Here is a 14,803-nt window from a genome sequence, read left to right on the forward strand (position 1 = left end):
GCAAGTCACCTACTCGCTTAACCGATGCTAGCGCCAGCAGCAGAACAGTCTTCAGCGACACTGTTTTTAAGCAGACTGGAGTGGCTCAAAGGGGGAGCCTTTGAGGGCTCTCAGGACCGTGGGTAGATCACATGTAGGGACCGTGAGGGACTGAGGCGGATGGAGCCTCCTGGATCCCCTCAGGAAACGGACAACAAGGTTGTTCCGGCCCACCGACTATCCGGCTATAGGAGCGTGAGAAGCTGCTATAGCTGCCACATAGACTTTGAGCATGGAAGGGGAGCGGCCTTTGTCCAACAGCTCTTGTAAATAGGACAATATCACCGATATGTCACATGTTATTGGGTCCTTGCTGTGGATTTCGCAACAGGCAGAGAAAATCGACCACTTAAGGGCATAGAGGCGTCTCGTAGATGGGGCTCTAGCCTGTGAGATAGTATTCAGGATGCTCTTTGGGAGATCTACTGATTCCCGTTGAGAGCTCATAGGTGCAGTGCCCACAGCTCGGGCTGGGGGTGCCAGATTGTTCTGTTTGCCTGAGAAAGGAGGTCCTGCCTCAGGGGAATGGGCCATGAAGCTGCCGTCAGCAGCTGAGATCCAGAGATGGTTCTTCCAGAGTGGGGCCACCAGAAGCACTCTGTGCCTGTGCTCACTGACTCGCCTAATTACCTGGGGGATCAGGGCGATCGGGGGGGAAAGCATACAGGAGGAGGTTGGGCCATTCGTGGGCCAACGCATCCTCGTTCTTTGAAAAATAAGTTTGGCAGTGAAAGTTGTCTTTTGAGGTGAAGAGGTCGACCTCTGCCTTGCCAAAGATCTCCCAGATTTTCTGAATCGTCTGTGGGTGGAGCTACCACTCCTCTGAGGAGACGTTGCTCCGAGATAGCATGTCTGCTCCTTGGTTCAGTACACCGGGTACATGAGTTTGCCCTCAATGAACGCAGGTTGAGATGTGGCCATTCCAAGAGGCGTTTTACCATCTTGAAAAGGCGTTTCGAGGTGAGCCCGCCTTGGCGATTTATATATGACACCACCGTCATGCTGTCTGATCGGACTAGCACGTGGTGTCCCTTCAGGACTGGTAAGAAGGCCTGAAGAGCTCGACATACTGCCGTCAGTTCGAGGCAGTTGATGTGTAGCTGGCCTTCCGCGTTCGTCCAGGAGCAGAAGGTTGGCCTGCCGTCGCACAGAGCTCCCCAACCTGTGTTGGATGCATCTGTCGAGACAACTTTCCTTCTGTAAACCAATCCCATAGTCCCGCCCTGCTTGAACCACTGTAGGTCCTTCCAGAGGGCCAGGGCCGTCACACAGGCCTGGTCCACCTTGATGCAGATGCGTCCATGACGCCACGCATGGGGCGGAATTAGAGGTTTCAACCAGTACTGAAGGGGTCTCATTCGGAGCAGGCCCAACTGAAGTACGCTGGAGGACCATGAGGTCCAGCATCTTTTGAAACCTTTTGAGAGGGTAGGAGGCTCTAATTCTGAAGGAAGCCGCGAGCTGCTGTATGGCCAGTGCACGGTCTGGCGTGACTATCACCCTCATGTGGACTGAGTCGAAAACTGCCCCCAGGAACGAAGTTCGCTGGCTGGGAGACAGAGAGCTCTTGGCAAAATTTATCCTGAGTCCCAGGCGCTCTAAGTGGCTGAGGAGGAGGGACCTGTGGGCTATTAGCTCGGCCTCCAACTGTGCTAAAACGAGCCAGTCGTCGAGGTAATTCAGCATACGGATTCTCATCTGTCTCAGATGGGAGAGGGCCGCGTCCATGCACTTCGTAAAAGTGCGGGGAGCCAGAGACAGCCTCAAGAATCGTCTGTGATGAGGGGCAATCTGGATGTGAAAGTAAGCATCTTTCAGATCCAGCGAAAAGAGCCAGTCCCTTGGACGGATTTGCGAGAGGATCTGCTTCAGTGTAGTCATTCTGAACGGCTGTTTCATGAGGGCGCGGTTCAGGCGTCTGAGATCGAGGATGGGCCGCAGGCCGCCATCCTTTTTGGGGATGAGGAAGTAACGGCTGTAGAAGCCTGACTCGCTCTGAGCTGGTGGAACTGTTTCTACGGCTCCTTTTGCCAGCAAATTCTTTACCTCGGCTCGCAGAACGTGAGTGTTCCTGCTGTGCACTGAGGTGGAGACCACAACGTTGAACCTCGGGGGTCTTCGAGTGTACTGAAGTGAATAACCTCATTCTATAATCCCCAGAACCCAATGAGACACTCCGGGGATGGCCTGCCAGGCCTCGGCCCGTGTGACAAGGAGTTGGATTAATTTGGATGGTGAGTCGCCATGCGGGGACTCGACACTCATGATAACTAGGGCTGGGTATCGATTCAGATGTCCCGATTCGATTCGATTTCGATTCGCAAGCTCTCGATTCGATTCGATTCTCGATTTTTTTTATTACATTCAGTGAATATAGTTTTAATACAAATGCTATTGATATTTCTAAAAAATTTACAGTAAACATCAGTTTACAAATGGTGAATTAATAAAAAGAAATTAAGAACCACATGCCTGTATTTTAAACCTATTCTTTTTTTTCTCGCTATCGCAGCAGATATGTGTGAGGGCTCTTTTAGAACAGGCCGTGATTCACAACAATTTCTGGAACAAACATACTGCCACTGGCACCCAGAACTGAACGGAGTGCTTGAGGGCATAACAGAGGGCTGGAAGAGAAAATTTGCTCTCTTTTTGAAAATGTTTGTTTTTTATTTTTTTTCGCTATCACAGCGGTTATGACGAGAACTTGCCCCCTCCTCTTCCTTTCCAGCGGATCAGGACGATGCCGGGGGCGCAGGGTCCAAGTTCAGCTTGGGCCGGGGTCCTTGGCGCTTTGAAAAGGGATAGCGTCTGGCCGAGCGGGAGCGCTGTCGGGGCTCAGGCTTTTGAGCAGGCTGAGCGGGCGACGGCGCAGCTTTAGCTGGCTGCTGTGCTGGAGCAGGCTTGGGGCGACTGGTGACCATTGCAGAGCTGGACTGTTTCAGCAAGAAGTGTCGCATAGCCTGGGACGACTTCTGAGCCGCTGTGAATCGCTCTGCAAATCCCTCAACGGCAGGTCCAAACAGCCCCGTAGGGGAGACCGGGGAGTCGAGGAAAGGAACCTTGTCAGCCTCCTTAATCTCGGTGAGGTTTAGCCATAAGTGGCGCTCCAGCACCACTAGATTGGCCATTGACCTCCCTATGGCCTGCGCTGTGGCCTTGGTAGCCCTTAGAGCCAGGTCTGTAGCGCTGCGCAGCTCCCTGAAAGCTGCGGCATCAGGTCCTGACTCATCCATGGCCTGGAGGAGTTTGGCCTGAAAGACCTGGAGCACAGCCATGGAGTGTAGAGCTGAGGCGGCCTGCCCGGTGGAGGAATACGCTCGTCCAGCAAGGGCAGAAGTCGTCCTGCAGGGTTTGGAGGGGTGAGCGACCTTCGGCAGTGGCAGTGGGTGGGCAAAGGTGCGCAGCCACTGCCTCGTCGAGAGGAGGCATCCTCTCGTAACCCCTTTCTTCAGCACCGTCCACTGAGGAGAGAGCAGAAGAAGAGTTAGAGCAAAGGCGGGCCGAGTAGGTAGCACGCCACGACTTCGTAAGCTCGTCATGGACCTCCAGGAAAAACGGAGAGGCTCGCTGACGAGGGGCCTGGCGGCGCCCCGGCAGGAACCATTCGTCCAGACGGCTACGAGTGGGCTCCTCTGGCAGCTCGTCATGGACCTCCAGGAAAAACGGAGAGGCTCGCTGACGAGGGGCCTGGCGGCGCCCCGGCAGGAACCATTCGTCCAGATGGCTACGAGTGGGCTCCTCCGGTGTAGACCACTCCAATCCCAGTTCCTCGACTGCCTTAGAGAGGATGGGGAAAAGTTTGGCATCCATCCCTGGCTTAGAGTCGCTGTGCTCGGCAGACGATGAAAGGGCGGGGTCAGCAATAGAGCCCGACATCTCCTCCGCGTCTGATGCTATTAGAGACATGCTATCATCTAATAGCTCGTTCTCTACGGGACTGAACGAGACCATGTCGCTCGCATCAGCCGAGGGACACTGGTCTGCGTGCTCAAAGAGAATGGGAGAATACTCTCTGCTTGGCGGTGGCGAGGCACGGGATCTGGGCCGGCGCGAGCTCGCACGTGGCAGAGTGCATAGTCCCTTTGCACCGCTGTTTTTTCCTCACAGATCCCTGGGAGGAAGAAAACGGGAGGGCGGAGAGGCAGATTCGCTCTCTAAAAAGAAAGCGATCCGAGCGCGCAGAGTGGTGAGACTCATGTTCACACAGTGTGAACAATCCATCTCGGTCAGAGCGGCTTCCGCGTGGGGCTTACCCAAGCAGGAAATGCACTCTGAGTGGCCGTCACACTGCACGACGTGCAATAACGGCGCGGCATTTGAAACAAAGCCGCTGCTCTTTTAGAGAGAAATCTGCTTTTTTAGGCTCGCCGGATGGCAGCAGGGGACGAGCTGGCGTCTGCGCTGGTCGCTGAGCAGCTTGAAGAGCAGGCGGAGCGGCGAGAGGGCGCAGAAGAAAACGGCAGCTTCTATGCCCAGCGGGGCGTTTCTACGGCGAGCGTCTTCAAGTCCTGAAGGTCAGCAAAGGGAAAATCGTCGTCGCCGAAGGAGAATTGATCTGAGATCCTATGGCGAAATGCCCACTTATATAGCCAGATGGCCCCGCCCATTCTGGCGGGCTTCGGCAGGTATGGTGGGCTTCGTCGCCTCAAGTCCTGAAGGTCAGCAAAGGGAAAATCGTCGTCGCCGAAGGAGAATTGATCTGAGATCCTATGGCGAAATGACCGCTTATATAGCCAGATGGCCCCGCCCATTCTGGCGGGCTCTGGCGGGCTTCACCGTCATAGGCTCGTGCAGCACCGAACCAATGGCCGTGCAGTTACACTGCGTGATTGAATAAGTCTTCAGTCCTCTGAGAAAAAAGAGTTTTTCCCATAAGTGTCTAGTGACGCAGTACGAGTGAAGTATCAATAGGGAACAACAGTCACTCAAATCAGAGTCACAACTGTTTTTGGATGCATCCCACATTTTGATAATGGGATGCAAAAATTCCAGATCTCATATGAAATGAATAAAAGATAAAGCAGCACATATAATATTTAGCTTGATCTCCTGAGGTTGAATATTAATATTTTCTAAAGGCATGTTTTCATGACCTTTTGTTGAACTCCCACCACCACCACCAACTCTGTTTTTCCCTATTCATAGAAAGTGCCAAAAAACATTTGTCATTCTAAGTTAAAAAAACAGTTGGTGACCAAACACTTTATATTAGAACTAAAGGTTTTCTACTTTAACTAAAGGATTAGGGGTTTCTTGCAGTTAAGCCCAGAGAATTTACCATGGTAAACATACTTTCTGGCACCAGAATTTTTCAGTTTCCTTTCTGAAAATTCCAACCTGTTATTTCCAGTGAAAATGATTACCTTGCCCCTGATTAGCATCTATTTGTTTGATTGCCAGTCACGAGATCCATCAGAGGAAACTGCAGCCTCACTGTGCCTGACTGGGCTTCACAAACTTTTGCTGGCTCCAATGGCACCTTGTTGTTTGTGGGCAATGTGAAATGTGCAGTTTTTAACGGCCGCGTGGAACAAAGGAGCGTTCAGGTGCTGTCAGACCATGGGGTGTTGTTCTTATAGAACAGAAATATATAATACACAAGTAAATAGCTTATTCATCCTCCGTCTGGGCTGTCAGGTTTTGAGCTTTCTTTTTTTATCTAACTATTGTGTCGAGCACGAAGAGATATTGTTCCCACTTCTCAAATTATGTGTACCCACGAAAATAAATAAATAAGCACCCAAATAGAAGTGCTGGCCAAGCACTGTGAATTTTATTGCCGCCCACCCCCTCTCTCCCACTACGGCTTCAGTTCTGAGCGTTTGCAAAAAGCCCTTTATCCATCCGTCCCCATGAGCACCAGCAGGGGTGGAAGGGCAGGAGGCGATGAGAGATGCACTGTAATATAGCCCAGCGTCCAGCGTATTTCAGAGTCAAGCCACATTCACAGTGACTGTAAGGGTATGTGTTAATGGTAGCTGAATTTTCCCCAGCTAGATTTAGAAAAAGAGTTCATGGCTTATACATTTGGAGAAGCTGTTGATGTCTGTAGCATAGTGCTGGTGAGTCCTACCATGTCAAGTTCTCATGTTTGTAATGGTTTGTGGCCATACATACTGAAGATATGTTGATCCTCATTTCACATTTTGAAGATGCAGGTTTAAGTCTGACACAGTCCTGTTTTCAACCCCTCTCCCAAAATAGTTTCCTGTCTTCTCTGTTCTGTACCAAAAACTGATGTTTCTTGTTTGAAATTTTATTTTGGATCTTTTTTGTCTACTAAATTTGGATGCCTATTAAATGTTTATTGCTAGAAAACACTACTCACTTGTCAAGTCTATATTTAGACATAACTTAAATATTGCAGATTTAAACAGCAAAACAATGATATGAAATGAGAAGAAAATCTACTTATTTTGTTAATTTTATTTATTTATATTTTTTAAATGCAATTTTTAATTGGTTTATTTTTTATGTGGTTATTTTGGTTTAATTGATTTTGGACCTTTAACCCTTTTTTCTTTAGGAATTGTTTTAGTAATGTGGTTTTTAATCATATAAAAAGAATGCAACAACATGCTTATATCATTAGTTTAATCCCTACTATGCACTATATGGCCAAAAATATGTAGACATCCAAACACCACACCCAATTTCAAAACCATTGGCATTAATCAAGAGTTGGTCCTCTGTAACAGCTTTCATTCTTCTGTAAAGATTTTACAGTAGATAAAGTTGCTCCTATTCGGACACAAAATTCTCTGAGTGATCCAATTAATCCCAAAGGTGTTCAGTGGGGTTCAGGTCTAGCTTTGTGCTGGACAATCCAGTTCTTTCAAGCAAATATTGAGTAAAAACTTCTTTGCGTGTCATTCTGGATTAAAAAAAGACCCTCCTGAAACAAAGTTTCAGCTAGGGATATGCCGGTATCAAATTTTCATGTTGCGATTAATTGCTAATGCTTTTATTACGGTATACGGTATTATCATGATGTTGAAATTAAGTAAAAAAAAGTGCTGTCATAATACAGTATAACAGGTTTAATAACTTTTTTCTTATAACAAAAATAACTGAACATTTAAATGCAATAAAGCAATACAGAAAAATGTACAAAGTTAAAAGTTTTACACAGATTAAAGTGCAAAAGAACTATAAAGACCAATAGGTATCACTTTACAATAAGACCTCATTAGTTAACCTTAGTTAATGCATTAACACTCACAATGAGCAATAGCTACATTTGCGACAGAAGTTATTAATCTTTGTTTAAAAAAACACAAGTCTTAGTTCATGTTAGCTCATTAAATAACACAGCTGCAACTCTCGATTTTAACATCCTGTTATTAAATATTGGAATACCTAAGATTAATGAATGTTCAGAAGAATTTTTCATTGGCAGTTTATGCTAACTAATGAATTAACTAATGTTAACTAATGAAGCCCTAATGTAAAGTGTGACCGAACAATAAAGAATCAAAACACTTTCAAACAATATCTAGGGCATGTTGTAGTCCAGATTAAAATGTAAAAAAAAGTTTGAAAATAAATAGCCTATTAAGTCTAAATATTTAAGTATTTGGCGCTGTGATGAACATCATAGCAAATACACAAATCTGAATGGCTGTTTAAATCATTTAAACACGATTCAGAAACAGAAAGTAGTGCAGCTGCTTTGTTTACAGGGTTTCCGGGGTAACGGCTGCATTTAAATGAATTATTATTATTATTATTATTATTATTATTATTTCTGCAGTTTAGCGCCATCTGCTGTCAGAGAGTGAAAGTGCGCTTTCATCCAGCATACATCGGTGTTGTGCATTTTGACCAGTTTATGGGAACAGTATTCTTAAAATGCATTCAAAATTCTGAATAATTTGTAATATATAATTATTCAAGGTATTTAGAAGTGCCCAAGATAACAATATCCTGCATATTCATTACCGTGATATATCGCATTACCGAATACCGGCACAAGTCTATGTGCAGCACATAATTCCCTAGAATGTTTTTATATGAAGTGGCATATTAACTGGAATTAAGGGGCCTAGACAAACCCAATAATTAGAAAGAGGTCTCCACATACTTCAGCCCATGTGCATATTTTCCAATATGAGGATTAAATCTGTCAAAGTTTGTTTTAATCTGGCGGTACTTTTTTTTTCTTCTCTCTCTCAGGCGGAGGAGATTTTGAGACGTGAGCTGGAGAAAAAGGAGACGCCATCACTTTACTGTCTGTTAGGCGACGTGCTAAAAGATCCGCAGTATTATGACCGAGCATGGGAGCTTTCCAAACACCGCAGTGCACGCGCCCAAAGGTCCAAAGCTCTGCATCACCTGCGCCACAAAGAATTCCAGCAGTGCGTGGAATGTTTCGAACGCTCACTGCAAATCAATGCCATGCAGGTATGACGTGCACTTGTGCATAACTTTATAGTCCTTACACAAGTGTCCTGTAAATGCTGGTAGACGTTAACCACCCATTCCCCTTTTTTACTGAAATGATTCAGGCGTATGCTGGGTACAAACTTTTTGTTAGTACTGGCCAGTGTTTCCTTTGGCTTGAGAGCCGAATGATGGCATAACTGTTACAACATGAATAAAAATAGCTGTTATGAATCATTTGTTTTAAAAACATTTTACATCCAATGTCATTTGTGACTGTCTAATTACAGTCACAGCCTGCTTTTAATGCAAAAACTTATAATTGATCAAATTCTTCAATCAGTTCACATGATATGTGACCCTGGACCACAAAACCAGTCATAAGGGTCAATTTTTAGAAATTGAGATTTATACATCATCTGAAAGCTGAATAAATAAGCTTTCCATTGATGTATGGTTTGTTAGGATAGGGATACAAGATACAACTATTTGAAAATCTGGAATCTGAGGGTGCAAAAAAAATCAAAATATTGAGAAAATCGCCTTTAAAGTTGTCCAAATGAAGTTCTTAGCAATGCATATTACTAATCAAAAATTAAGTTTTTATATATGTACAGTAGGAAATTTACAAAATATCTTCATGGAACATGATTTTTACTTAATGTCCTAATGATTTTTGGCATAAAAGAAAAATAAATAATTTTGACCCATACAATGTATTTATGGCTATTGCTACAAATATACCCCAGCGACTTAAGACTGGTTTTGTGGTCCAAGCTCACATATTTGTAAATAATAGCCTAGCTTTTTATTTTAGATAGACAAGGGTAATAAAATGGCTGTAGTTTGAGTATTAACGAATTATGAAAACATTTTAACATTCATGGTAATTTGATTCAGTATTTTTATGGTGCTTCTACAACAATGGCCAACTCTTATTTAATACAGTAAATAGCCATGAAATTCACATGATATCTGTAAATAACATTTTATTTTATATGAACAGGGCAATAAAGTTGCTGCAGCTGCTGTGCAACGCAATATAATTTTATATAGAAACAAGAGTGCAGTTGTAAACAGTGTAATTGGAACGGGACACATCCACAACAGTCAAACATATCAATCATTTTTATGTAGAAAATTAATGGAAAAGCATGACAGTGGAATGCAATAACGCGTTCCTCTTAGTCTCTACAAACACAGTGCTTGTGAACTGATGTTTTCATGTTGACCACAAATACACAAGCTCTAGAAGATCAAAAGGATGAAAGTACCGTATAGAGAAGATTGGCAGAGTGCTGACGGAGAACATGAGAAAAAAAGCAAGACAGCAGTGTGTGGATGAGTGGCATCAGGTTCATCCAGCACAGAACCAAAAAAAGTGCACAGCTCTGTCTTTTTTTTCCCTTCCCTTACTCATTCTTCATTCCTCCCTTCATCCATAATGCAGAAGCACAGGCAGCAATAAGACAGACTAATTTTCCTTAGGGACTCATTGATGACCTTAGTGTGATCTTTAACACCGCCTCGCAGTGCTGCCGCAGGGCCTGGCGGAGCTAATACTGCCTTCAGGCCTAGAACTGAAAGTAAGGACGGAACGAGGGCCAGAGAGATGCAAAGATGAGCACTCGGGAGAAGAAACCGATGATTTAAAACATATGAAAGAGACCGACTCCTTGAGGTTCATGGGTTCAAAAGACATCATTAATTTTTATGGGCCAAATAACACCTTTAAAAGATGACTGAAGCACTTGAAGCCTCTCATCAGTTTTCTTTTTGCCCTCGTCAGTAATCCTCCATCGTTCTCATGCTCTCTTCTCCATCTTTTATCTCCTCAGTTGGGTGTGTGGTTCTCCCTGGGCTGTGCATATTTTGCACTGGAAGGCTACGAAGGGGCCGCCAAAGCTTTTCAGAGATGCGTCGGACTGGAACCAGATGTAAGTCACACGGTCCTTGTAAGGAGATCAGTGTCATATGACCATAAAGAAAGGGCTTGTGCTTAGTTATTCCGTACTTGTGCTGTCATATCTGGTTTATGTCTATTGTAATCAATTGATTGTGTCTACGAATGCCTCCCTGTTTTTGTTCTTTTAGACTTCTGCTTGCTTTTATACATCTATAAAACTGCATAGACCGAGAACCCCTTTATATGTAGTACAGGAGCCTCTTATGCTCCTAATGGTGTACTTAAAATTCAAATGTAGTCAAGCGGCAGGCTTAATACTCCGTCCAGGAAACGAGTAAACAAGCTGTTAGGTAGTGTTGCTTTCGTCAACGAAAATTATGACTAAATATCGTCGTCAACGAACCTTTATCACGTGACGAAAACGAGACGAGACGAAAATGCTGGTCATGTGATGATGACTATAATTAAATGTATAATGCAATATCGTTGACGAATAAAAACGAGACTAAATGTGGTTTACAAAATAAAAACTATGCTAAAATGTATCTTCATTTTCCTTGACCAAAACGAGACGAAACGAAATGTTATAACGTTATTTCGTCTCGTTTAGTCGCGTTATTATTATTATTTTGCAGTATTTCTGTTTCCTGTGTCTCGCTTCAGCGGCATCAGGGCGCACTGCGCAGACGCAGGCCCCACTCGGGGTGCCGCGTCTGTCGAGAGCAGCTATTATATAATATCCATTTCTAATGTCGCCAATAATTAGAGATGCACTGAAATTCCGGCTGCCGAAAATGAGTTCACCGCTCAGGATTCACTTTCACGTGGTGTGACGCTCTGCGTGTTATCCCGCTCTATGCGTGTGCGCTCCGCTCAGTCGCTCACAGCCGATGTGAGTGATCCACTCGTATACCGTTCATGCTAATCGGAACAGCAAAGTCCACTCAGAAATCAAGCTGACAGGAAAAATCGATGTAGTACAGTATTGTTTCTATCTGCAAGAGCCCTACTGTGCTGTAACAAGGTGTGGTAAATGGGCAACTCTAGTAACGCTGCCCTCTCATTAGGAAATATTCTGTACATGTCTGGTTTCTTATTTGTTTATAATGGTTTATTTTGACAAATGGCTTTCACCCGTGGACCTGACTCTGATCGTTACTCTCCTCCATTCAGAATTCAGAAGCATGGAACAACCTCTCCACGGCCTACATCAAACTGAGAATGAAGTGAGTATGAGTGTAGCGCTAAGAATAAAGGCTGCATCAAAGAAGCTTTGTTTTGCTGGTGTTTTAATCCAATAAGAGCATTTACTTTTTTGTTCAGCAGTGGTATTTGCAGTACAGACTCTAATAAGCAGCCAGTTAAGCTTTCCTTCAATATTTTGGATGTCCTACAAGAAGCCAGGCACTGATGAAACAAATAGCATGTCAGAATACATGGCTATTTTTGAGTAGTCTTTTGCTGGCCATGTCAGATTTTTATTTTTTTAAATTTGTACATACAATGCCGTTCAAAAGTTTAGGGTAAATAAGATTTGTTTTTGTTTTTTTGGAAGAAAATGAACTCCGTAAGGATGCATTAAATTGATCAAAAGTGACGGTAAAGACAATTTGTTATAAAAGATTTGTATCTGAAATAAATGCTTTCTATTTTCTCTTGAACACCAAATCAGCATATCAAAATTATATTTGCCGTTACAGGAACAAATTACAATATTACAATCATATAATTTGAATGCAGCCTTAAACTTTTTAAAACATTTTAAAATATCCCCAAACTTTTTAACGGTAGTGTATATAGATAGATTAGTACTGCTTCTATTGATCTTTTTTCCATCCCATGACAAAGTGTGATGGACTACTAGACGTATGTGTGAATTTCTAAATAATAGCTAGCATTGCTCACACACACTTATCTTTCTCTGAAATCGCCACCATGTACAAACTGTAGATAAGCCCCTAGTCAGGTTCCAGTTGACCTGATTTATGCTGCTTTTCTGCGTTTCCTTCATCCTGCATCCGCTGGGGACCCTCAGAGGCCTCCTTGCTTTTCAATTACTGCAGGAATGACTTTGGCAGCTGTAATTGCAAAGATAAATCTCCTCCGGGCTCTTGCTGTGTCTACCCCAGGAGCCAGCACTTCGCCACCACTACCAACCAGTCAATATTAACCAGATTTGGAAGCTAAATGCCAGTTAGGACATTTGTTGCTTGACATGATTGGAGGTTTTTGCTGATTTCCTGCGAGTACAGGAGATGTTTCCTGGAACACCACTGTAACGGCATGTACCTGAGGGATTCTGGGAATGATTTCTCTCTTCTCCTCTGCCCCTCGTCCAATTAGCCCTGTGCACTCATCCCTGAGATGAGTCTTTGGAATCTTCTATTAAAACCTGATTAACGCTCCCAGGGAACATCCAGAACAGAGGAAGCGTGTGTGTGGGAGAGATTGTGGACACACCTGCATGTGTTCCAAGGAAACTAGGCTTTAGATGTTACAATGAAACCCATGTCGACCCCTGTGTCACAGCCTTTTGTTGACAGCGCTTACAAAAATATCAGCTCTGTTCCAAAACCTAGTGATCTGTGTTGCTGTCTGCAGTCTATACCGGCAGTGTGCTAACCTCATACTGTAAGTGAATGATTTGGAATGCTCTGATAGCAGTCTGTGTGCCACACACAGCATTTCTCACAAGACTCAAGTCACCGTGGATTCCATGTCGTTTGATTTTAGCATCTTGCTAAGATAAATGTAAATATCTTAAAAACAATTTGGTGTAGAAACAATTTTCATTTAGAATTTGCTAGTAAATTTCACAATTAATTACAATGAAATGGCTAGTAACATCAAATTAGCATGAAATTTTGAAGTAGAAGGACTGAAGTTGTATTTTCTTGTAAAACGTACTTCAATACATTTGCTTTTTTTCACTCTTTATTAGTTGACTATTTCTTTTACTTTCACTCTTTTTCTTTTGCTTTCTTTCACCCGGGTTTTTTTTTTTTTTTTTAGTTTTTCACTCTCTTTCTTTGGCTCTTTCACTTATTTCTTATTTATTTGCCTCTTTCAGTTTATTTCTTTCTTTCGCTCTTTCTTTAGCTCATTCTTTTCCTGCACTCTTTCAATGTTTTGCTTTTTCTTTGGCCCTTTTTTTCAGTCGTCAGTCTCCCTCATTCTTTTTGCTCTTTGATTCACTTTGCTCATTCGCTTTTCTCTATTTCTTTTGCACTCTTCAGCTATTTTGCTCTTTTTCACTTTTTCCCGTCTTTCTTTTGCTGTTTTGCCATTTCATTATTTTGCTCTTTTGCTAAACATATTTTTCCTTTTCATTCTTTCACCCTTTAGCTGTTTAATTTTTTTTTACTTTTTCTATCTTCTGCTCTTTCATTCTTTCACTTTCTTTCCTTTTGCTATTTCACACATTCTTTCACGTATTTATTAAAAAAAAAATTTTTACATTTTTTTTTTTATAACAGTACTACTTTTTTATTATTATTATTAATGATTGACATTTCTTTTAACTTCCCAAGTCGTCCGCATCCTGGGCGACTTTTTTTATTTGTGTAGGATCAGTGTAGGATATGTGTTAATTATAAACCTATTTTATTCATGTTGTTAAATAATTCAGTCTAATTAAAAATTGACAATTCGTCTGAAGTACATGTGTGCTTTGAGCTCTCTTTCCATGCTTGGAGTGTTGCACCACTAGCTCAGAAACATGCTAACATCAGACTCTGGAATCAACCGTGAGGTAGTGTACAGTAATTATGTTGACTACCTGTACCTTTTAGAACAGCTTTTGTACCTAAAGCGCTCTTTGTAGACAGCTCACTAGGTTTTTGGAAGACAACTATTATACATTGCCACATTCTAACTGAAAGTTTGCCAAACCAGTTTTTCGAAGGGAGAACATAAAACTACTTTTTGTTTAGCTGTACACCGTTTAATACTACAGTACATCCACAAGCAAATTCTGTTAACAGTAGTCCTGCTAAACACACTGATCTTTCTGTTTTGTGTGTGTGTGTGGTAGGGAGAAGGCGTTCCGCACCCTTCAGGAAGCGCTCAAGTGTAATTATGAGCGATGGCAGATCTGGGAGAATTTCATCGCTGTGTGTATAGACCTGGGCGAGTTCAGTGAGGCTGTCAGAGCCTACCATCGGCTCATGGACCTCAAGGACAAATTCAAGGACGTGGAGGTGAGTCAGCCTCACAGTTTTTCTCAGGTTAACCCCAAACTCTTTCTTTTTGCATACATTTCCAAAAGGTTTTCATCAGATAAAATGTTTAACAACATAAGCTGGAACGTTTTTTCTGGCTTGTGTAACCAGTGTAAAGCAGCTGGAGTCTCATTTGTGTCTCATGTGCTGCTGTCATCACTGCTCCGACCACACTAACAGCTGCCCGACTGCATGCACAGATGAAACAGTCATGTGAGAGACTGTGTGTGTGTGTGTGTGTGTGTGTGTGTGT

At 43.2% G+C, this 14,803-nt stretch overlaps 1 protein-coding gene across 1 annotated transcript in view; it reads left to right on the forward strand.

Moving 5' to 3' along the window:
* Positions 1-14,803, forward strand: part of ttc27 (tetratricopeptide repeat domain 27) — a 116,343-nt gene that overhangs the window by 88,072 nt on the left and 13,468 nt on the right. The window contains exons 13-16 of the mRNA XM_016558088.1: positions 8,218-8,445; positions 10,263-10,361; positions 11,504-11,556; positions 14,364-14,529. Of these exons, the coding sequence (XP_016413574.1) occupies positions 8,218-8,445; positions 10,263-10,361; positions 11,504-11,556; positions 14,364-14,529 (546 nt within the window). The remainder of the gene's footprint in view (positions 1-8,217; positions 8,446-10,262; positions 10,362-11,503; positions 11,557-14,363; positions 14,530-14,803) is intronic.

This window comes from Sinocyclocheilus rhinocerous, unplaced genomic scaffold (genome assembly GCF_001515625.1).
Source record: "Sinocyclocheilus rhinocerous isolate Xijiao unplaced genomic scaffold, SAMN03320098_v1.1 scaffold851, whole genome shotgun sequence".
In the NCBI taxonomy this organism is placed as follows: domain Eukaryota; kingdom Metazoa; phylum Chordata; class Actinopteri; order Cypriniformes; family Cyprinidae; genus Sinocyclocheilus; species Sinocyclocheilus rhinocerous.